Raw genomic sequence first — 25,665 nt, forward strand, 5'->3', positions numbered from 1 at the left:
AAAAAATCTTACTATATGCCACTCTTGAGAAAAATCTTCCATCTGAAAGCACAGAGACACCCCATGTCACAGCATGTCCAGTACTCTCTGGTCTTCTTAGCTGTAGCTCAGAAATCTTCAGTCTGTTCCTGGCATTGTATCCTCTCTTTCCTCTTGCTCCTAGCTATACTTTTAGCTGATAGCCTTCTCCCACTTATATCTTTGATACCCACTGCTCTGCTGCTCAGTGCTCCTTCCTCCTTCTGGGCTGATCTTCAGAGTTATCCAGTATACCTCAGCCGACCAGAGGGAGATCTTTCCAGCCAATACACATTTATCCAGCTGAGACTCATGGACCTGGAAATCCCTGTTCCTATTTTATCCATATTTAACACAGAGTTTTAGTTCATTCATTTTTCTTGTAATAAATGTTACCAGAAGATAAGATATTTTACTATTATAGCATGCAGTTGTCCGTGTAGTATGCTTTTCATAACTCCACATGTCAGCTGTAATTGTAAGTTCAGCTTCCAGTGGGGAAAACGAAGAGAATATATTATCTTGTGTTGTTTCAGTACAGTGCTATCCTGTTGCTTCAGCACAACTTTGGAAGAAAGTTAGCAAAGAATCCCATAATCTTTTGGGGACAGTTACTTATGGCTGAGGAAGGTGACCAGTGAGACCAGCCCGATCCTTCTCTGACAGCATGACTGCACATGAGACTAGACTTAGGGTACACATACTGAGAATAATGAAGAATTACCTGTGGCTACCAAATTAGTAACTTGTGGTTCTCACCACTGGCTGCACAATTTGATCCTTCAGGGGAAGGTCTACAAAATCCCTGACACCTGAACACCACCATCCATGATTCAGATTCTACTGGTTGGGGAGGTTTTGGTAGTTTTCAAACGCTCCCCAAGCAATCCTAATGTGCAGCCAGCTTTGCAAATCACTGTACTAGGGAATGAACTCTCTGTAGGACTAATCAGCCAACATCCTACTGGGAACACTAAAAGCATCTTGATTGATTAGGTAATTGATTAATTAATTTCTTCAACAAACATTCACTGGAGTGCCTCCACATGCCAGGTAGATCCTGGCTCATCACTGGAGATAAAAAGATGAGCAATACACAGAACTTGCCCTTGTAAGCCCAGAGCAGAGGCAAGATGGGTAATCATTGTATCTCAGTGGGGTCAATGGAAGTGGGTTACAAAGGATTCAAGTCTTCTAGATCTAAACTCAGGACTCAGACTGAGGCTGAGAATGAATGTTTTAATTTGCATTTATAAAGATGAAGGGACATGGACTAACTTGATGATTTGTACCTGTATGCAGGTGTGTATTATTAAGGCATGGGGATGCATGCTACCTTTCCCTACTGCATGACTGAGCAAGCAAGGGACATGCTAATGAAAACTTATTCTCTCTGCAGGTAACTGTCAGTTTATGTTTTCCATCACCTTTAGCCAAGAATAAACAGCCACTTCACAATTTCTTGGCAGACAGATACAGGAAAAAACTCTGCTTGACAATTAGAGATATGGGTAGAGTTGAAGGAAAAGACAAACTGTGATGTGAATAAGTGAATCCCTTCTAGACCAGTACTGTCCAAAAGGACTTTCTGTCATGATGTGAAATGTTGTATCTGTCTCATCTAGTCTGGTAGTAGCCACACATGGCTATAAGCACTTTAAATATGGCCACTGGGAGTGATGTATTAAAATTTTAGTTTTAATCAATTTGCATTTAAATGGCCACACGTAGAGAATGATAACTGTATTAGGCAGCACAACTTAAGATAAAATGATTGAAAATTAAAACAAAACAAAAAGGCCCAAACTTCCAGTCACTAAATGATGCAGCCCAAATATATTCTCTTCTTTTTTTCTAAATAATAGCTTAAATTTGCATTGACTGGCAACTTCCTTTAGGAGAGTGAAATTCTTTGCTATGTCTAGACGGTATCATGAAATAAAAATTCAGTTCGTAAAAACTGCAACTGCCTTCTGCCTCCAAGTTCTTCCGTTGCCTGGGCTAAGCCAGAGCCAGATATGGTTGGGGCTTATAAAAGGAAGTTAATTGTATGCTTCAAATGGAAATACATGAAGCTTGATCAACCCTCAGACATAGAATTCCACTTGCAGCTCAGTCTTCCTTTGCTCAACTATCATTTAAAGAGAGTGTGAAGTTGTATAGAAGGTTGGAGGGTACAGAGTAATTCTTCATGCTGTAATTTTTTTTCTGGTCCCATCCTGGGGGTTTGAACTCAAACTTTGAATTTGCTAGACAGGAACTTCATGGCTGGCCATCCCTCTATCCCTTTCTGTGCTGATTACATTTGAGATAAGGTCTCACTTCCTGTTCAGACAAACTCCTGGGCCACAGTCTGCCTGTTTTAGGATTCCTGTTGTAACAGAAATGACAGGAGCCACTGTAGCCCATGGTAGTCTGAGAAGGGGCCTCAGGATTATGCTCAGAGAATGTCCAGGCTGACTTGTACCCTTGATCTTAATGTGGCACAAGCCACTAGCAGCTGACCAAACGTTGGCTCTTACAATGAAGATTACTCATTGATATCTTTTAGAGATGATTATGCTGAATATGTCTACAATTTTTTGGAAGGTGAAATGTGCACCTCTTGTGTTTGAAATGACTTTTTCTCAAATGCAAGAGAAAGCCAGGATGGAATTACTAATGACAGGACTCGGGAACACAGAGAATACAATTCAGGGCTAGGTAGATATTAGTGGGCTGATGAGAAAGAACATGGGAAGCTCTAGCTGCAAACTGGATTGTATTCTTCATCTTTCTGACTTTCTTCTCATGATAAGAAATAAACAATTTGCTTGCATTTGAATACAGGGGATAAGGGAAAGTGAGGAGTGGGGTGGCATCAGGAGACAGAGTATAGGACAAGAGCAATGGGGAGAGCAGCTTTCAGCTTGGAGGGCTGCTCCAACACTGCATTTTTTTGTGTTCACTTCATTACGTGACTCAGTTTCCTCCTCTGCACATCAAGGACAGTGATGCTTCCCAGGTAGGTGTGCTGAGAGGAAACAAGATTAACGTGTGTGAAAACAACACAGCTTCAAGCTGGTGAAATCTCAGTGGCTATCAAAAAGAGAAGAGAGGGAGGAAGAAAAGGAGAGTGGGAAGGAGAATAGATGGGAAGAGAGGAGGGAGAAGGAAAGAGGACCGAGGGAGGGAGAGGAGGAAGGAAAAAGGAAGAAGGACAGAGGCTGAAGAATTGCTTGCTTGTAGGTGCTATCGTCTGAATATGTTTTCTTTCCCTACAGGGTCCACTGTGACTATAGCTTCATCCTCTCAGGGTGGCAACAATGAGAGGTAGGGGAACCTCACTCACAGGAGTGGCCAGCACAAAGTATTTAGGGTGCTGGGGTATGAAGTTTATCTCTATGCAGCCTCTTTGGTAGTTATCGTGTGATTCCCTGAGCTCTCAAGAAAGAAAGACCATTCTCTCTGATTCAATGCACTTTTTTTTTCACCACTGCCATCTTCCATTTTACCATGAAACTCCATGAAACTGTCAGCCAAAACATTTGTCTTTATAAAATTGTTTGTCTCAAGCATTTCACTGTAGTGACACAAAGCTGATTATGATAGCAGGTGAGCATAAGCAAATGCCAGGCTATGGTAAAGGTTTGGCAAACTCAGGTGCAGGGGAGGGGAAACTGTAGGTGTGCCATGATCTCTCGAGAGCTGACAACTCAGCTTTTCAGTCTTCTCCTTGTGACCCTCCCCTAGCTCTACAAAGAAACAAAGCTGGAGTGTTCTGGAGTCTACGCCATCAGGGCAGCTGCTCCACCCCTTCGACTTTCCAGTTCTTCCCATCTCCATCTTTTACACTTTAGAACTCAGAGGGTGACTCTATGTTTTCATATCCAGATTTTCTGAAACACATTCAATATTTTTTTTGTGTGAAAGTAGACATGAGGATGAGGTTAGGGACAAAGTTTGCAGACTGATGATGATTATGTACTGAGATACAAATCAGTTTGTTCTTGACAACAGTGACAGAGGGAAGGAGATGTGGACCATGATGCCTGAGAAATGACAGTGCTATGTTTGGGGCAATGGCGGTGCCAGTAGCCATGCTTGTCACGCGAGTGTGAATATCAGTCATCTACTCATTCCGCATCTCTGCAATGAGCATCTATGGAAGATAGTCGTGTCCTTCTGTCACGTGAGGGAGAAAGAAAGCAGTCAATCATCATTACGAGTGAGATAATTACGTAAAGTATATGGTGCTCAGTTAAAAGTAGCAACATGATTGGTGATAGTGGCACTGCTGTTCTGCTGGTGTCATTATTATTAAATACACAGTACCCAGCCTGGATTTGTAGAGTCAGGGAAGCTGGAAGTGTAGAATTTGATGCAAGCTTGGTAGCTATAGCATATTGGGATGGGAGACTCCCAGTGATCCTAAAAACAGAGGTGACAATGCCACTTATTCCAAGGTGGAAATAGAGAGAGACACTGGACACAAGACAGTAGCATGGAGTTGTCCATGAGCTCCAGGAATGGCTGTTCCCTCACACACTCCTCTCAGCCACCATGGATCTCCCTCCAATCTATGTGCTCATCATTAAGATTCTCATCATTGGACAAGGTAGGTGTAGGGTACACTGCCCTTTTCTTTCTTGCTCCCTTATTAGAGGAAAGGACTGGAATGCGACTTTGCTCAATGGCTCTCCACAGAGAATAGAAATTGACAGGTAAACTGGAGATCAAAGGGGAATGGTTTTCAAAAGATCATCGTTATTTGTTTCTAATTATCCTTTCTTTTCTTCTCTTTAAAAATTATTGTTGCTAAAACTCAAGGAATTTTCAAAGCGTCCTAACAAGATCTGGCACCAGTTCAAGACTTTGCGAAGTGAATGAATTAGAAGCTGAGGAATGTGAAATTGGCTCCCGTCAGCAGGCTGACAGGCTCTCAGCCCACTTTTCAGGAGGAGGGCAAGGCAGTTCTCAAAGTCCATCATTCCCCTGACTGCTCTGCCTCCCTGGAGAGGCTACTACTGTGGTCCAGATGGCATCCAAACGGTAACAAGAAATATTGGATGGAGTTGAAACCAAGGGAGAGGAGCCGAGGCTCAGGCAGAATGTGGAACAAATCAGAGGCAATCCCAAATGAAGAGATGCCATAGCAAAGGAGAAAATAGTCAGGAGGGCTCTGCCTGCTGCTCTGACAGCCGTTGCTTGCAAAATGCTTTTCCTGTCCTCTATAGCAGTGCAGACTTTCCAAACTTAGGAATTCATCTACTTATTCATTCCTTCTGTCTTGGATTTGATTCTCAAGGCCTTAATTTACTAATGAAGAAATGTTTCCTCTGTGTGTGTGTGTGTGTGTGTGTGTGTGTGTGTGTGTGTGTGTGTGTGTGTGTGTATGTGCCTGCGATGAGCAAGACATGCTGAGGTCTTTGAGCTGCCCTTTCTTTTAGCTGCATTATCAAGCTAGGGAAACTGGAGCAGAAGGATGCCAGTCACAGTAGCAAGAGGCTCACAACAGGAGGAGGGTAGGGGGGCATATTGTGCATTTACATAGATACAGGGCCATTTTCATTACTGTAGTGCCATCTGCAGATGTAGCCAATACCACTGTAGAGCAAAGAAAAGATTCTGTTATTATGTGAATAAAACGTGACTGACCCACTCATTCCTCAACTTTTTCTTTGTCATATGTTAAGAAAATATCCCCCCTCACAAGATTGCACTGAAGATGCCACTGAGTAAGATGTAAAGAGATCTTGGTGCTAACCCATTGTACATCCTCCATGAATGTCTGTTTCTTTGGGTCATATAGCCAGTCAACAAGCTTAGCAGTTTTATTAATCCTTCAAAGCTTTCCCAGGTTGGGTATGATGATGTGTGCCAGAAATTCTAGCTATATAGGAAACAGAGAGGGGAAGAAAAATGATGGGAGCTATACAGGAAATAGAGATGGTTTTAGGTCAGTATGGGGGAGGAAAGCGAGACTTAATCTCAAAAAAGAAGTTGAATATGGTGGAAGATGATCGTAATTCAAGCCAAGTGAGGGGTAGAAGTAGACAGATCATGACCTAGGCTGACACAAGATAAAAAAAAATACAACACCCTGTCTAAAAAAATAACTAAAGTAAAAAAAAGCTGAGGGTTTGAGTCAAGTGGTAGAGCATTTGCCTTGCAAGTGTAAGGTGCTAGCTCAAACTCCTCTAGTGCCCCCAGAGGAACATAAAGACTTTGTAATGCATATTTATCACAATTTAAAATGTTTTATGAAGTTCAGAAGAGTAGAAGAGACTACAGAATTTTCGAACCTAATTCAATCCTAGGTGGTTTTTTTCCCCCAAATGAAGATACTATCACCTCCATCTTTTTCAAGAGCATGAGAATATCAGTAGAAGACTTGGGATAACAGGTTCCCAAGTTCTAGTCTAGCTCTACCCCTGCCATCATGTTTCTTCTCATAACTGTGGACAGAGATGATAACAACCCAGAACAGAGGAACCTGGCTGATATTTCACAAGAAAACTAAGACCTCAACTTCGGCTTGCTCACATGGGTGTGGCTATTTCAGAGTCTGAGAATGAAGTGATGTGCTATTCACCAAAATAGTGGCCTTGGAAGGCAGGCTGAAAGTTTGAAGTTCACAAGATAAACTGGAAGAGCATTATCCTCATCTGTCTAATTGTTCACCTGATAAATAATTTATAACTGTATTACGATGTCACTGCCCTCATCATTGGTTTGTGAGAGTATTTTTTACCTTCTTGGGTCTTGCCATAAGATATTCCCTCCAGCTGGTTGCTTTTTATATCCTCATTCACTAAGACAGCATCTCCATTTACATGACCTCAGAATGAACTGGATGATCATTCTCTGGGCATTACCCAGTTAAAAATGGCTGATTAGCTTCTCTCTTCTCTACCAAAGACCATGAATTTATAGAGATTATTCATCTTTGTGTTTGAGGCTTCTATACATCTCAGTGGCTAGTACTCAAGGGAAAAGTATGTTAATTAATAATTTAAAAAATGAATGAATAAATATTTGAGTTTTTCTGGTACAACAGACAGTAAACTAAACAAATTAATTTAGGAATAGCATGACTTGTTTCATGTAAAAGATGGTGGTCCAAAAGGTGTTTCCAAATTCTCAGCATGTATATGCACTTTGACGTGTGTGTGTGTGTGTGTGTGTGTGTGTGTGTGTGTGTGTGTGTATTACTCACACAAGCTCACAGAGACTTGGCATTTACCACTGTACATTCCAGAATTCCAGAAAGAATGTATACCCATCTTGTCATTTGACCTAAAGGGAATTTACAATTAAGGTAAAGGGCTGTGGTTCTAACATCATAAATATGAAGGAGTTGTTCCAGAAACAAATGATAAGAATAGGGATATTCTAGGCTGGGAATATGGCCTAGTAGTAAGAGTGCTTGCCTTGTATACATGAAGCCCTAGGTTCGATTCCTTAGCACTACATATATAGAAAATGGCCAGAAGCGGTGCTGTGGCTCAAGTGGCAAAGTGCTAGCCTTGAGCAAAAAGAAGCCAGGGACAGTGCTCAGGCCCTGAGTCCAAGCCCCAGGACTGGCAAAAAAAAAAAAAAGGGTTATTCTGCCTTTATAGCCCTTCTGTTGTCTGAATGGCATTCCTTTCTGGCCCTTCAAGCTTCTCCTGGTAGTGAGTCCCATCAGAAAGCAAATATTGTTCACTTTGGGAGTCTTGATAATGTCTAATCTTACACCTCATTACTCTTAGCAATTTGTGATAATATACTTTCTGGTATCTTAAATTTAACATTTCTCAGGAACGTCTTCCCAAACTTATTATTTCTTTATTTTCTGGTTGCTATAAAGACCACCAACTTACACCTAGATTCTTAAGCCACCAAAGTACAAGTTACATATAAGAGTTTGTCTTCTGCCACTGTAACAAAATATATGATATAATAACTTATGGAGTGGAAAGTTAGTATTGGCTCTCAGGTTTGGAAGTTGCAAGTTACATCATTTGATCCCATTGCTATGGGTCACTCTGAAGCAGCATATCATGGTAAGATTGTATGGTGAAGCAAAACCTCTCACCTTACGGCCAGGAAGCAAAAAAGGAACTAAAAGTTTCCCTAGAGGAACCAGGGCCTACTTAGGGACCCACAATCCCCTTCTGGGGCTCCATTCTAATGGAATAATGACTTCTCACTAGACTGTCTCTTAATGATTCCACCATCTAAACATAGTGACACCTTAGAAACAAGCCCTTTAACTCATAGGACTTTGGTAGAACATTAGACATGCAAGCATTACTTCTGATTCCGCCTTCTCCCACACTGTGACCTCCATCAGTTCATGAAGAAGTGCCAGTTGTGTCTCTAGAACATATTCAAATTTGTCTGCCTCTTTCCCTTGGCAATATTCTCTTCTGCATAGGCTTCTACTTCCCCTCCTACTTTTAACTTTATCTCCCATACAGAATATAGTATTATCTTAAAAGTATATCAGATTGCATTACATTGGGGTAATGTCCAACCCCTTTGAGCATCCATGACACCATGCACAGCCAGGCTTTCCAACCTGTAAGCTCATTTTTATCACATCCCCAGGCTGATCATCATGCAGACTACACTGGTCTCTCCAGTCTCTCTGCAAAACACAAGAGTCATTCCCACCACAAGGCCATTGTTTGTTCACTCTTTCCTCCCAGCACCATTTTCATTTGATTAGTTAATTCTCCTAATTCAGATTTGGTACCAGCATCACCTCCTAAGGCAGAATTTCCTGACTGTGAATTGTGATCTGACAGGATGCAAAAGCAGCTCCATGCCTCCTGTCACATCATTGATTCTGGATTCATTCTGAACTGCCTGTTTACTTGCTCACTGGACTTCCTTAAGGAAAGTAATCTAGATACCAGAATGAACATAGTCTAGCTTATGCATCCCATGTACTCGACAGCAACCTTTGTGGAATGGGTGGTAGATGAGTGCTGGATGCTTGAACAGAGCAATGCACAAGTGATGCACAACTAACTTCCAGAGTTGTGGAAATCAGCATGTTATAAGAAGCAGACACTATGAGCACACCCCTGCTCCAACAAGGGAACCCCATATTCGTCACTTTGACATCTGTGCCATGATTTCTAGCTTCTTTTTCTTCTCTGATCTTGGACATCATTCCTCAGAAGACCATATAGCCAGGATGAGGGCATGGCTAATGATATCTGTAAAATGGACCATAGTTGTCCTGTCAACTTAGTTGAGGGTGAGAATCTACTGGAAGAGTTTTGAATATATATATATATATATATATATATATATATATATTGCAAAAACCAGTTTTGCTTCCTTGAAGTTGGAACTCTCATTGATATATATTTTCTTAGTCCTTGTGATCATTTAGCTCATTTTCTTTCTTTTTTTGTTTTTAACTAGAGTTTGTTCATTATTCTTCTGTAAGCACTAATAACAGCAGTTGGTGAGAAAGGATCTCAACATGATGATTTATCAAAAACAACAACAACAGAATTACTGTATCAGGAGAAGGAGGGCAAGCACTGGTGGATATTTATGGAGACATTGTTTATTACTGTTCTGCTCGTTAAGACACTGTAGTTTAGGCCCTGTGAATGCTAATGATTTGTATCAGAGGAATAATGGCAGCAGTAGCAGTTAATGGATGCCCCTGAATCACATTTTCTTACCATGAAGGTCTCTATGAACCCGCTGGATGCCTGCAAAGAGAGGAAGCATGATTGCACATCTTTGTTGTGGAGGTGATGTCATCTTTCTTCAGCACAGGTAGCAACACTGGCAAAGTTTTAAGAACAAGAGACCTCCAACTTTCTCTTTGGATGTCATGTGTTCTGGTCTTCAAGGTTTCATGGTCAAGCAGGGAGAGCAAGCAATGTCTTTGCATAGGGCAAACCTAGATTATGGATTATTTAAGACCACCCTTGTTTCCACCAATGTTCCTGACATACTCATTAAAGGCACCCCTCCTCCCTTTCACTTTCCCATGTCCTCCAGTTTGGATGATAAACTAGTTCCACCTTAGTTTCCTAGTCAAAGAGAGGTGGATTTGATCCTTAGTGATGAGTTGTGCTAAGTGATCTAACTTCTCTGATCTTTGACATTCCTATGGCATAGAAGAAAATTTCTAAGATAGCTATGTAAACTCCCAAAACCTAGCACAGTCTTTCATTTGATGGGGTGCTCAATATTTGCTAGTTATATTTCTTTGTCATCCCCACTTATTAAGAATGGAAACTTTGTGTCTCCTCAACTCATATCTTGGAAATCTAATTCTTCCTCTCCTCCCCCACCCCTCCCCTTCTTCCCTTTCTGTCTCCTAGCCAACTCAAGGAGATTTCCTCAGGAATTAAGTCAGCCAGGACCTTGATTTTGGATTTAGAGCTTGTAGAAATGTGCAGGAAGAAAAAAATAAACAATTTCTGTTCTATAAATCATCTAGTCTATGGAGTTTAGTTTGGGCAACCCAAGAGATCTATGCTATGGCCCCATCCATGTTCTTTTCCATCCTAGGATTCACTTCCATCCTATGTTTCAAATTAAATTTGGCTGTTGCCATTATTACTTGGGTTTCTGTATGCCCATCTTTTTCTGTGAAGTAGAGAGAAGTGTTATATTGGTTACCCAGGTCTTAAACTCATATGGTTTAAAGCATGTGGTAGAGTCTTCTACATAACAATTTATAATAATAGTTATGGCTAACATTTATTGAGTGTATATTATGTGTGCAGCACTGTTGCATATGCTGTACATGTGTTTCTTAGTCCTCAAAGGAACTCTTTGAGGTAGGTGTTGTAATGATTATACTAATTTTTCAGGTAAAAATAAGGCCAGAGAAGGCTAAGATAGCACAGCCGGTAACAGAGAGGAAAATGTCAGGTGCAAGTAGTTCACAAAGGTCATTCTCTCAACTCAATTACTGTCTTACCTACCAGTTACTGAGGAGTTTGTCTATGACAAACCTAATAGGAACAATGTCTCACTATGTCTGTCTCTCTCTCTCTCTCTCTCTCTCTAATTCCCATAATAAGCAAAGAAGATAGTTTCCTATCCTCTTTGTTAATCACCGAGAACTCAAATAAATAAGGCAAATTTACCTCAATCCATATAGCTGAGAAGTATGAAGCACTAATTTCAGATTTCATGTTCTTTCTTTCTCTTGCTTTACAAACTCCCAAAGAGGAGGCTCTCAACCTGCACTCCTGAATTAAACTGAATTCAAATTAAACTCAATTCAAAGTCAGGAATAACCTGCAGGATCCTCTCCTCTTCTGTTCCTACTTCATTAACTAGCACATTCCTCTGGACAGCAGTTTTCACACTACATTGTCTGGATTATTTCCTTTCTAGAACCTTCTTTCCTTCAGTATTCCTCAGGAGACAGCTCCTGTTGAGTAAATCTTGAGGCTCCAACTTTGCTTCGGCCTCAAGCTCCTTTCTCATCTGTTTATATAGCAGCCTACCAGCCTTCATCGGCTTGAAGACTTTTGGTATTAGAAAAGATTTCACATTTGGAGCCAAATTTGGAGGCTCAAATGGCAGGTATTTTCGTAGAGAAATAGAGTGCTCATTGATTCATTCAGACATGCTCCCCCCACCCCCACCAACAGACAACTGAGCAAACAAGACACCAGGCAACTGCATATGTAACTGCTTATCCCCTTTCCTATTTGCATTTGTGGAAAACAAGTTCCAGGAATGCTTCAACAGTGAGGCTGTCTACAACTCAGCTTGACTCCATTACTACAGCCCAGTTTTTCAACCTTGGAGGAAAGAGCCAGATTTCATTCAAAGTGATAATGTGATACAACCCAAATGCGAGTCATGGACTGAGAACAGAGAGAAAGATGGAGGGAATTATTGTTGTCTTTGGCTGAAACCTGAAGACAGCTGGTAGAAAGGCTGATGTAAACGCTCTTAAAAGATAAAGATACAAAGCTCTGCACACGCGCAAGTGCAAGATACAAAGCTCTGCACACGCGCAAGTGCACGTGTGTGTATGTATGAAAGAGAGAAAAAGAGAGAGACAGACAGACTAAAGGGGAAGAGACAGAGTGCTTAAAATCTGAGTATGTCTCTCCTTCATATCTCATACTCGTCCAGGTCTATCTCACTTATTCACTCAAACACATTGTACTCTTTCATCTTTACCAACTATTCCCAATCTGGACCTACAAGTGGTCTTCAATTGCCTACCTCCTGATTCCTTTGCACTAAGACTCAGTCTTGGCCTTTCTAAGGGGTGGAGTGGTGTTGATTCCGGTGAACTTCATAGCTCATTCTCCCTTGGCAAACTAGTTCCAGTATTAACAGGAGGCAGTGGTTGACAACTGGATGGCAGAAGAACCAAGAAGCAGTCAACTCCTTTCCAGATCTCCATGCAAAGTATTTAACCAGTGGCTGAGCGTCATTTGTGGGTTTAGCTTCCCTCTCATAGGTCCTGGCTCCTGTTGGACAGCTCCCTTTTGTGGTCACAGTGCTTGTTAGCAGCCCTAGCTCCTCAGCTCTACCAACGCCATCTCCTTTTTTCCTTTGAGCTCTTATGCTGGTTGACACTTTCAGACTATTACGAAGGCTGCCCCTCTGACCCCTGTTTAGCTTTTCTTCTCTTCAAACACCTTTGTAACTAGTTGCCCCACTTTAAATTCCCTCAATTAAACTACCTGGCCTGCACTCTGTTTTTGACTCTCTTGATGGATGCACTTAGATATTTCCATTAACTTTCTAATGGTTTCCCCATCTGCTACGCCACCTGCCACAGGCCACCAGAGTGACGCAGAGAAAGGCAGTACAAACTGTGACACTTTACCACCTGAGAGCACCAGACCCCTCCCTATGGATCTCAGGTTCTTGCTACATTTTAAGAGGATGGCTCGCTAGGGCCAGCTTCTCTTTTCATTCCTGTCCCCAGCTCCTGTCCAGCGAAGGGGGTCTGAACTCCATTAGCTTCTGTGGATATGTCATGCTTTTCTAAACCTTAATGCTCTTAAATGTCTGTTTCCTCTTCATGAATAGTGTCCTACTTTTTTTTCTTCAGTGATAATTTCCTACTGTCTTTTAAGTTTCCATTTAAGGACTGAAGATGGAGCTTGGCGGTAGAGCACTTGACTAGTTTATACAAAGTCCTGGGTTTAATGAGCATTCTCCACAAAACAAAACTAAGATTAAAAAAAAAGAGAGAATCTAGTCAAAAACTTCATCTCCTGGGTAAAGACCTCAGTAAAGTCTTTTGGATAAAGATGATTGCTTTTCCATTGTGCTGTCAAGGAGTCTTAACACACAGCAGCTTCTAGTATTGATTGTATTAATCACAATCATTTTATGTGTCTATCATCTTAGACCATTAAGATTCTTTAGCAGCTTATTTAATCCCTTCCTAGGGAACAGACAGGAATAGGCCTGATATGTAGGAAACTTATAGTAATTGTTACCCAATGGATGAGAGAATGAATGAATAAAGGAATGAATGAGTGAATACAAGTTGGAAGGGAACTCAATTAAAAGAAGGGTCTTGCAGCAACTGGTGCTTAGGGAATAGAAAGGCAAGAAAGGTCTGATCGCTATAGGTTTATGAGCTGAAGCCCAATAGTGGTGTTCGACTACACCTGTCACAAATATTTTGAGAGATTCTTGCATTGAGAGTCAGGTTAAATCAGACAACCTCATTTTGATGCTCCTAACTCCTATCACTGAAAAACTTCTGGATTCCATCCAGGAATGTTTTTTATTAAGTATAACTAAAAGGAAATCTACCTAATAAACATCAGAGGGGCAAGCTGCTATTTTACTTGTAGGAATGAATTTGTTCAGATTTCCCTTCCCTCACTCTGGTACAATCTCCTCTTATGTGACATCTATGTTAACTGCATTGCAATAATTATAATTTCTCTACAATGTGGTGCTTAATGAGGAAGTGAAACTGACAAATGTTCAGACTTAGATTTAATCCAATTATGCAACATCTTGATCCAGATTTCAAACTAAAGGAAAAGCCAACTGCTGAATTGTGAATGAAAATTTATTTGCCATAAAAGATGGGAGTTGCAGGGGAAGCAGGGAATCGTTGTCAAGAGAATTCTTGCCATTCTTCACGTTAATGGATTGACTCTTCCTACATTTGTAGCAGAGATGCTGAATTAAATCTTGGGTAAAGAAAATCAGCCAGATGCTGTGAATTGGGGCACAGGGGCCTCATATAGATTGGTGGATGGGAAGCAAGAGAGCAAAATGAGAATCTTCCTGAGGTTCAAAGGTAGGCAGATGTTGCTGAGATTTGTTCTTTGGGATCCCCAGATACTTCCACTGCATCAGAGCAGATGCGGTGTGGCAGGCAGAGTGAGCATTTAGGACTGAATGGGACATGGGCATGAGTGTGCCTCTTGGAAATGAAACCAAAGAAGGGAAGAGGTATTCAAGACTAGCCAGGATTACTTGCTGAGCCTCTGGAGATAAAAGTGCTGTTATGAAAACAAACAGCAGGCCAGGTTGTTGGTGGCTCACACCTGTGACTACTCAGGAGGCTGAAGTCTAAGGGGTTCATGAAGTTCGAAGCCAGCCTGGGCAGGAAAGTCCATGAGATTCTATGACCAATTAACCACCAGAAAACCAGAAGGGAGGCTGTGGCTCAAAGTACTAGAGCACTAGCCTTGAGAAAAATCCTCAAGGACAGTGGCCAGGCCCTGAGTTCAAGCCCCAAGCTGACAAACACACAAAGAAAGTAAGAGGAATGGAGACAGGACATGAAACCTGAGTTAATGGTAAGTGATTCCAAGTACAGTGTGGGTATGGCGATACAGAATTTTGTGTTTAGCTTAATAAGAAAGGCAGCAGGTGTGAGTGAAAACTGTGTGGGTGCCCAAGTCACGTGAACACAGGTTATGATTCAGGCTCTATCACTTAACCAGCTTTGTGACAGAGCCTTATAAGGCACTTGTAAGTCTGTTCCTTTTCATGTAAATGACATCTACCTCCTAGGGCTGTGATTACAGAATATGAGATCCACTGAACCCAAAGCCCTGGTGTCCAGGTAGCACAGCAAATACTCTACATTCTAGCTTCTTTTTTCCACTGCTAAACTAGCCTTAAATTCTTTACTTGTGATCATTCAAGAGGATTGAATTCATTGTCTGGATGCTGTCCCTGAGCTTTTTTGCCCAAAGTTAGTGCTTTACCACTTTAAGCCACAGCTCCACTTCCAGTTTTCTCGTGGCCTACTGGAAAAGGAGTCTCATGGACTTTGTTGCCTGGGCTGACTTCAAACCATGATCCTCAGATATCAGTCTCCTGAGCAGTTAGGATTACAGGCATGAGCCACTGGTGCCTGGCAAGCCTTAAAATTTTCAAACATATGGTTAGTGCCTGGCGCTACAAACAAAAGAAAGGAATAGAATCAGAGACTGGATGCTATATCCAACCAATCCAATCATTGGAATTTTTGACTGGTTGCTCCAAGTGTGGCTCCTTTTCAGGGTGCACAGAGAGACCCACAGCCCCAACTTCAAGTTTCCAAAAGGTAAGGAGATTATATTGTTAGGCACCACCCTGTGCCTAAAATTTGCTCAGTGAACTGACTTGATAATGTTCCCTGATCAACTGTTTAACATTCAAAGCACCTTCTTCACAGGGTAACCCTATAATATATTGCTTGTCTCTGACAGGGCTCTTTTGAAGTTAGGGTGAAAATCTAGACAGGAATGGGGTTTCATGCAGGTAAGACACTGGAAGCAAGATTAAAAGGTAAACATTGGTCTCCATAATGAGCTTGTTGTCAAGTGGAATGTGAGAGTAGATTATGTGGTACAATGTCTACAACAGTTCAGTCCCCCTTACAGTATATTAACTGCGATGGAATCACTTGTGCTGCTCTAATATTCTTAAAGCCAGGGTACCCCACTTTGAGAGGCAGTCCTCTTCTTTGAAAACCAGCTCAGGAGTTCTGAAATTTCTTCCTTGTCTTGCATTTAGATTTTCCCTCTTTTGACATCTCACTTGTGACTCTTCTTTAAATCTTAAATAAATGGAACCATAGAAGTCTACTCTCCCTAGTTTTCACTTCTTTTAGGATCTCATGCAAGCATCCCCATGCCCCATCCTCTTGGGAGACAATGTGTTGATAGGAATTGCCCTGTGAGTCTGCCAGGGGCCCAAGATGTTGTGGGAGGGTGATAGTCACTTTAGGCCACAGAGGAAAGAAATAGGTTTCAGAAAGTAGAAGTGATTAGAAGAATCCTACCCAAAGTATGGAAAGAATCAGTAAAGTGGGAGAGTATAGTATCTGACCATTCATTCCTTTCAGTTTCTAAATCCATGTCTCATCAAAGGGAAATTAATGTCAAATCCAACTTATCAATTTGACAATCTGAGTCCTTATTTATCAGTAGGTCAAACTTATAAGAACCTTTTGTTGAAGGCCAAAAAAAGGTCCTTTTTAGAATCCACAGACTGGTTATTACTGATAACCAGAAAATCTTTTATGACTCATACAACTACATAAAAGGGTTTTAAACTGGGCAATTATAAGGTTGAAGGATAAGAGACCTTTTTATAGGCATAAAAATATGGGAACAGCGGATGAAGACAGCGGAGAAGAAAAGCACTATTTCTCATGCAAAATGATGTGAATCACTCTGGAGTTTTGATCTATGTCACTGAAACAGCTGACTGTGAAGGTTAAGTTTCTCCCAAGTCCAGTGTCACCAGGCTGTGTCACAAGTTCTAAAACAAGCACTTCTGTAGCCTGTGCGTTCACCTCTCCACTAAGGCTTCACTGTGGGACTAGAATCACGTTCAAGGCCAGCAGGGTGCTAAAAGCTCTAAATAATGAATGCAGTAATGGGCTATTAGTGGACACCTTCTTCCCCTCCCCACTCAGAAATGTGCATTTTGGGCAGTCACAGGAAGGCCATGGTATTTGTTGAAAAGAACCAGTAGATCCTTATCAGTTGGCAGACAGAAAGACACCTAGTATTTCCCCTCTCCTTCAGATGGGAATTGATGAAAGTAAATTGGCTCTGAGCATTATGGGGCAAAGGCAGTACAGACTCAGTAGCCAGAAAGATTTCAGAGGTTTTCCCTAGGTCCTTCTCATGTTTTTATTCCAAGCTGGCTTATCTTGTAGGGCTTTATTCAAGTTACACTCTCCCTCCTAAAACTTTCCTATCTTCCAGCAGTTTAACATTTCCTGTCACCAAGTGCTGAAAGTGTTGGCTTTCAGAGAGCTTGGCATAAAAATATACCCATGTATTTAAGATCACAGGAGAGATTAGCCTCGGTGCCATGCTTCTAGCTATCTTGACCAAGAAGTGAGATAAGAACGTGTATCTCTAGGAGCGAGTGGGATTAATCCTTATCTTGGCTTACAGTTCCTTGGAAAGAGTGGAAGAGAACACAGCACAACACAACTCTAAAAAGAAAGGGAAACATTGCAGGCCTACATTAAAATAAGCAAACAATCAAATGTATGTTTGGAGAAAAGAGAATAGGAAGGACAGCAAATCTGGAGTTGATGGCCCAGGGAGGGAGAAAGCTGGAGGCAAAAGTGAGTGAATGGGAAGGAGGAAAGCAAAGGGATTGGATTGCTTTCTGCCTGCACTAGGGCCTTAGCTAGTCAAAGCAAAGCTTCGCTCCCATAAGCCCATGGACTAAGGTGGGGAGGCTATGAAGAGGCAAAATAAATTCTAATTTGTATAGTCCTAAAACTCTGGAATCTCTGATCTATCAAATGTTCTATAATTCTTATTAGAACTGTGATGGTAGGCTCATTGAGGCGCTAGGCAAAAGATAGATCTTGTCTACTCTAAGGCCTATATACTTTTTAGTGAGTCTGTTGTTTGGAGGAGAGAGAAGATCTACCACCCAAATCTCCAAGAGATCAGAATTCAAGAAGCATCAGTTTAAAGCAGTGTTGGTGAAAATTGATTCATGTCCACTAGGAACGTACAGAAAACTAGGAAAAGGCAGGGAATAATAGCCCACGAATATTCTCACTGCTGATTCAGACTGTAGTTCACTTGGTCTTCATACAAAAACTCTTAACTTTTGTCGACAAAGATACCGTGATTGACAGAGCTAAGGGAAGCCTCCAAAGTCACAAAGCTAGAGTAGTGAAGCTGGGATTCAAATCCAAGTTGTCCTAATCCACAAGCTCATACTTTTGTTTTTTATTTTTGTTTATAAGGAGGTTTATTAGTGGGGCCATATGTCCCAGGGGAGAGAGAACAGTATGGTGTCTCCATACGTTTAATCTCTAGCAAATATTGTTCCTTGATAACAATAACATATCTTGAGATGTTTAGTGAAAGTATTTCAAAACAAGCATTTCCCCCTAGGGATTCAAGGAAAGCTAAGAAGAAAAAAAAATAACACTTTATCTGGATCTTGATTATTGAGCCAAAAAAAACCCCCAAAACCCTCAGCAACATTATTGGAGTGTGCGAAATGGATGGGGAGGACTTAGTGGTGAAAGAAGGGAGGGGGGCTGAGGATCTGAGGACACTGATGCTTTTCCTCAGTACAAAGCATCAGAAAAATGAAGATCATGGAAGTGAGAGGCCAGGGTATCCAAGGGCTGCCCATCGATGGTGAACTCTCCTCAGATTCTGGACAAAGTCAGGCAAAGCAACAAGAAACAAAACAGTGGGGAGCAAGAAGAAAGCATAATTTTATTTGAACATTCAATTACTTCTGGCAGACAAGAGCCCCTGGGCTGGGGCTCCAGACCCACCAAAACAAAAACACTTGATTATTATAGTTCTGTAGAGACTTTAAGTAGACCATGGTAAGCGGGTTACATAACGGACCACTTTTACATGTATTTATGCCCTTTTGCTTATGCCAAGGGATAGGATTTTCTTCCCACCCTCAGAATCTGGGACAGTTTTGTGAATTACTTGAGCTATGGAATTTGGCAGAAGGGACACAACTAGGTCTCCAAAGGTTTTGTATGGCTTCACACATGTTCTGAAAGCCTTGCCTCTACTCTGTGACTTAGACCTGGATCACCAGCTGGAGGAAGACACAATCCACTGGAAAGAATGTTCTTGCCTCATCAGAAACCATTGGAGATCAACCATTCACTTATAGATGTATGTTACATCTACAGGATATGTTAATGAGTGCATTAAACATCTGAAAATCCTAACGCATCAAGTTTTGGATTCACATGTGAACATCTGTTTGACCAATGTTCCTTGAAAACACCAGTGTGTGGCTGATGCTATTTTCCCTTATCCTGCTTGGAACACAGACCCACCATGGGGTGATTAGAAGGAATGTAAGAGCTCTTTTTTCCCTTTTTATCTCTGCCATATTTTACATTTTATTGCTATATAAACAGTTAATTTTTGGAAAAAAACTCTGCAGCTAAATGTGATTTGTGAAGGAGACTATGTAATTGCTGTCTCTAAATTCATATGATCTGAAACAAGGCAAGGGTTATGTTGATACAATTTTTTTCTCTTGTGTATATATGTGCTGGTACTGGGGCTTGAACTCTGGACCCAGGTGCTATCCCTGAGCTTTTATGCTCAAGGCTAGCCCTCTACCTCTTGAGCCACAGCTCCACTTTTGGCCTTTTAGTGGCTAACTGAAGATAAAAATTTCATTAACTTTCCTGCCCAGTTTGACTTTCAAATAGATCCTCATATCTCAGCTTCCTGAGTAGGTAGGATTATAGGTGTGAGCAGTGTCCTGCTTTGTTGGTACACCCTTAAAATCCAGGCATGATAGTGTTTTTCCAAAATCAATGGACTCAAGACCCGCCCCCACCTTCTTTGTGACATGTAAGTAGTTTCAGGGATTTCTGGGTGGAAAGATTATTCTGATTCTTAATTCTGTCTGATTGTGTCTCTACTATTTTATAGTGTACAGGTCTACAGTCCTCTCTTTGGGTTAAATAACATTCATGACTCTAAACAATTTCTATAGGATCTAGCAGGGAAGTCCAACCCTAGGCAGGACAACAAAAAGCCCCCAAATAACTGCCAAGCAAGCAAATGGTTTTGGCTTTGTTTGATGCAGAGCTGTGGATGTGGGGGAGAAGTAAATGCAGGTGTGTGCGTGTGTGTGTGTGTGTGTGTGTGTCTGTGCACGTGTGCGTTTGCATGTGTGTGTGTAGAAGGCCATCTGTCAGCTTGGTGATTCATGCTATAAAGACAAAATCAACACCTATTCATAGAGGCTAGAGACAAACAGGCATGAGCTATGGAGCACAAAGTGCAGGAAGTGCCAGACCTTGCTCTGAGAGCAAGGGTTGTCTTTATTTGGCATGGTGCCTTTGACCTCAGAAAGAGAAAGAACTTTAATTATCTAACAACAGGTGAGCTTTGGATATAAAGACAGTCATTTGTTGCTTCACTCCTTAATTAGTCATTCATTGCTCACTTTTTTTCATTCATCCATCTACTCATTCATTCACTCCCTGAGTAGTTATGCTCTGCCTAGGATATGAATATAGCCACCGTTCCTATGTTCAATGGATTTACAGTTCAGGAAGTATGGAGTTAAGGCAACCCCTCTTGGTAAATAATTCAATGCAACAAAATGTATTAACTCTTTATGCATTGATAAGACATGTTGAATGACTATATTGATAGAAACAAGTAAAACCTTAGCACTCAATGACTTTGACCATGTTGTATGTGAACATGCTTAAAGTCTGAATAGAGAAAGGGCTCATTCAAGGTTACAAAGTCAGTAATGAAGGTAGGATATGAACTCATATCTCTCAGTGATCTTGGGAATCACTAATTCACTGATTAAGAATGATATAATTTCCGTTACTATGGTGGTTTGCAGAGCTGTAGGAGACACAAAATTCAGTGGCACTCATAGATACATGAGGAGAAAATGAGAATCCATTGTGAGTACTGCAAAAAGAAGTACTGCAGTGATTTAAGAAGAACTGATTGCTCTCTTTGGGGGTAAAGAACACTTCCTAGAAGAGGTGTACAATCATTTAGAGCAGTTGATAATCCCCAGATCAGAGAAAACTGTTTGCAGGAGAATTACTTGTATAGTACCACACAGAAATCTTCTCCTTTAATCTAATTCACACCTTCTGTTCGGGGTTTTGCAAGAATGTTTCTTCTAATCTTCCAAACAAAGTTAAAAAGTGGCTAATACATTCTTTTTTTGCAAATGATAACACAGAGAATCAGAGATTGCAAAAAGCCATCTAGAGATCCTTAATAAGAAGCCATGGCAACAGCTACATACTCAGATCTGACTCTGAATATCAGGCTCTTGCTTTTCCAACAGATGGGTGATTTCCCCAAGGAAATCCCTGCAAAGAAAAGCTAAGCCCTCAACTGGACTCAGTGCAGATCTGATACAACAAGAAAGAATGATAACAACAGGCCACTGGGCATTTTCCCTTCCTGTGAGAACCTTAAAGTTCCACAACTCCTACATGTGGCAATAGGGTTATATGTGGTTGATTTCTCAGTTTGGTTAAAGGGCAGGTGGCCAAGGACAGGTAGCAAGATGTAGAAGATGAGAGCACAGAGGGTCTCCAGGGAATGTAGGCTTAGGAGAAGTCTGGAGGGCTGGGAGATTCCAGAGCAGGTTGTGACATGGAGGACTTTGCCTCTGGAAGGTATATGTGAGTGAGGCCAGTTTCCTAACATATATTTTAATTTCTTCCCATTTTAGGTTAAAAACAAATCCCTTAGGTAGAACCCTGGGTCTCAGGGCCATGGAAAGGTGGCTCAGACTCCACAGGTAGGGAGGAAAGGGGACCTTGGTTCAGCACAATCTCTGCTGACAGCCCAAGCTTCTTGCTTCCTGCCCCTCTTAGGCCTTTAGGAATGATGAGATGTCCCCATAGAAAGTTTTCATCTAGGATTCTGGAAACAGCAGGTAGGAAACCACTACATGCCATGTATGCAGCACAGGTAGTTCTCAAGCAAAACTTTCAGTGCCTCTATGTAATGACTGTTTTGGAGTCAGATAAACATAGCATTGCTTTCAAAGAAAATGATCAGGAATTCTCCTATGTTCTTTCTACAAGGTAATGTTATTCAATCATGTATTACATGCTTTGGTGTCTAGATTCCACCTCCTAGAACCAGGGCTTACTTTTGGTAATAAGAGGACCATAGGAGGCTCCTGGAGGTGGAGAGAAAGAAAGGCTATTTACTGAGGAATGATGGCTATGGGAACACAAAGGACTGGGTGAATCAATGATGCTGAAGTCCTGAAGGCTAACCTGAGAACACAAGTCTTGAAGCTAAGTTGAGATGTAGGGAAAAGATGGCAGAGAGAGTAGAAGAGGGAGTAATGCCTCTGGAAACTACAGTTTGTAGGGATGGGCCAGAAAGAGAACAGGAGACTTGTGAGCCAAGGGGTCCTTTAGGTCGCCTATCAGTTGAAAGAGCTTGGCTTTTTAGCCCGAACCCCTGCTGGAGCTATTAAATGTGGAGATGGTGTGATCAGAATGGTTAATAAATTCTGAAACAAGTGCAGCAAATAGAGCATGTTTCTTCACAAATCTCAACCTGTCAGGGGCAAGTGAGGCAATCCAGACACTAATTGAATTGAAGGGAGCTGTATAATGTGGGCTGGGCCAATTGAAACCCAGAGAGAAGGCCAGTCCCTAGGGCTACCTGCACTTTGTATAGAGGTTTTCTTCTGAATGCCTGTTAGAAAAGTCCTACCTATGAATTCCAGTGCTAGCAGTGGTTTGGGGTAGTACCATAGGCATTGGGGATTGTCCTTTCTGGCTCAGATTTCTAGGAGTACCACAAACAGATAGGGTTCATTTCCATCAGATCTTATAGTCCTTGATGTGGTACCTTTTGACTGCAAACTTGCCACACATGTGCTTTCCACCACAAAGCCTTGATAATTGGCTGGACCCTTAAATACACTAAAGATGGTGTCCAGCCTTCTCCTGTGGCTCCTTTAAAAATGTTCAACTACTTTGTAAGTGTACATGTGATTTTCTTCCCAGAAAAACAACACTGTTCTGTACTTAACCAGGTATCATAAAGCCATGGCTGGAGACCTTTGCCCTAGGATATTTTGGACTAGGTTACATGGAGGTAGTTTTCACAGTTCAACTCATTTCCACTTACAAGATCAGCCCTTCATCCCATTGGCACTTCTTGCTCAGCCCCATAATCCCTGCTGTATACCTGACCCCCCCTATCCCATTGATGATGCCCCACAAAGTCATATGGAATATGAGGTTCATACCAGAATAAAGGCTCCCTTTCACAGCCTTGAGACCAGGCTTAGTATGAATCTCACAGCAGAGGGAAGATGTACTTACACTTACAGGTTGACTTTTTGGCACATCATAAACACCTTCCTTCTTTTGGCTGGTAGGAACCTATGGAGAGAAAAATCAAATTCAACAGTCAAAACACTGGTATACTTCATTCAAACAAAACAGCCAGATTTTCAATGCAAGGTGGCTAAATAGATTATAGATGGTTAGTTCCTATGACAGGTCAAGAGCCCAACCTCAAGAGGCAGCCCTAATAATAAAATCATCAAGCCAGATCCCTTCCCTTTGCAAAATCACATGAGAACTAGGGTAAGCTATTTGGCCTCTTAGAGAGTTACAGAATAGGAAGCTACAGAGACTTCAGGCATCATGTAGTGAAAAGAAGAACCCTTGTTGCAATAAAGACAAGACTAAGGCCCAAGGAGTGGCTGTGATTTGCCCAAAGTGATCATCAATAAATTAAGAATTGAATGTAAACTTCTCAATGTTAAGACTGAGATCTATGATGTTAAAAAGGTAGCAAATATCAAGGTCATAGTACAAGATCCATGTACAAGCCATGTGATTACTAGAAAAGGCTTCCCATCAAGAAAAGGGCTCACAGCCAGCAGGGGAAACATGAAATTAGGTTCTAGAAAACTGATTGCTTTACCTACCATCTTTGGGCATGCATGTGGTCTTTTAGTTATAACCTGAGCAGGCCACTTAGCATCCCTGAGCTTTGTTACTATCAAATAGGCTCTCAGTTATGTTCTTGCCCAGCTTATTTAAGGACCAATCAGAAAATATATATTGAGTAAAGAAAAAACAATTAGATACCCCAATATTGTGAAGAATGTGATGGGTTAAAATGACAATTTGTCACTGACACATCAGACTTACATATATAAGCACATTTTATATCAATAACAGTGTGTCAAATACTTCTTTAATGACTCAATCAAGGGACCTGCATTGGAACATTCCAGATTGGAAACACTCATCACCTATCCCTTCTCCAGCAGCTGCCACTGCTTACTTCCCACCTCCAGTGTAGGGCCCAAGGAGCAGTGGATTAATAACAGACTGATAATGTGACTTTCTTTCCACCAGACTGGGCACTCCTCAAGAGCAGGCATAGTGCCTCACACCCAGAAGGCACTCCATAAATATCAGCTGGGTAAATGTACCATAGAGGAACGTGAGTGATAGTGAAGGAAAAGAAGTATTTGTTAGGCAAGAAGCAGATATCCATACCATTTTTTGAGAGTTAAGAATTAGAGCTTATACCTTCAGTTCCTTTGTCATTTTCACTTTCATTTAAGTTAAAAATCCTTCTAACAACCCCGAGGAGTTGCATTATCATCTCCCTTCTAAACTGCAGAAAGTGAGACTCAGAGAGATATTATAGACTTTGACCAAGGCTTTAAGGCTACTGGCTCTGTCTAGTGGTCAAATAAGACATTTTTTTCTCTGTCTAATAAAATATATTATATATTGTATTATAATATGCCATATGCTGTACACATAATATATTATACATACTATGTCTTTGTATATATTTATTTTTAGTTTATATATACTTATTTTATTATCTTTAAGTAGTTGTATAAAGGGGTTATCATTTAACATGTCAGGGTTTCTTTTAGTATACTTTTTCGTTTTTGTAAAGGTGATGTAGAGGGGTTTTAAATACACTGCATCTTGATTATTCTTAGCAGTAAAGCTAACAGGAAGCATGGATTGGGCACTTTCCATGGGTGGTACTTTCCTGATCATTTCTTTCATATTCATTCCCATAGGATGCTCAGGACAAGCCTATCAAAATTGCAACTGTCCCCAGGATTCAGAGGAATAAAATGAGGCCTAGAGAGGATCCAGCGGTCACAGAAAGGGACAGCCAGGAGCTGGAACCTGGAAAGTTAGCCTTTTGATTGCTACGCTCTACACACAGCTGCTTCAGGTACAGGTACGTCTTTTTGACAACACATCCTATATTCCCAGAGGCTAATGCGCATTCTTGCAGAAAACAGAACTACAAGTGAGCCTGCATGGTTGTGAAGAAGATGCCCTTCCCAAGCTGTTCTTACAAACCTCAGTTTGCACTTAGCCAACGAAGAATGTAATTTCTTGGCTCCCAGTAACTGGGCTCCATTTAGAAGGAATCCTCCCTGAATGTCTACAGAGTCTTTGCTAACGAGGGCCAATAAATTACCAGCCCTCACTTTTGTTTTTACTAGCTCACCCTTTACTGAGCAAAATGAACATCATTCTGTTGCCTGTAATTCACTGCTCACTACGGGCACTTAGCACAGTTGAACCGCGGCTGCCTCTCAATTATCCCTGCAAATGGAGAAGAAGCCATGCGATGGATAAACCCAAACTGTGCATAATTGAAAATGCTTTTCTACTTGGCTCTCCCATGGGTGAGAGATATCAAT

The 25,665-nt window shown here is 41.3% G+C and overlaps 1 protein-coding gene across 2 annotated transcripts in view; it reads right to left on the reverse strand.

Annotated features, from left to right (window-relative positions):
• Dab1 (DAB adaptor protein 1) overlaps positions 1-25,665 on the reverse strand; it is a 392,203-nt gene that overhangs the window by 35,879 nt on the left and 330,659 nt on the right. For both annotated transcript variants that reach the window (XM_048351414.1, XM_048351413.1), the window contains one exon: positions 23,288-23,347. In XM_048351414.1, coding sequence (XP_048207371.1) covers positions 23,288-23,347 — 60 coding nt within the window. The remainder of the gene's footprint in view (positions 1-23,287; positions 23,348-25,665) is intronic.

This window comes from Perognathus longimembris, chromosome 7 (assembly GCF_023159225.1).
Source record: "Perognathus longimembris pacificus isolate PPM17 chromosome 7, ASM2315922v1, whole genome shotgun sequence".
Lineage (NCBI taxonomy): Eukaryota > Metazoa > Chordata > Mammalia > Rodentia > Heteromyidae > Perognathus > Perognathus longimembris.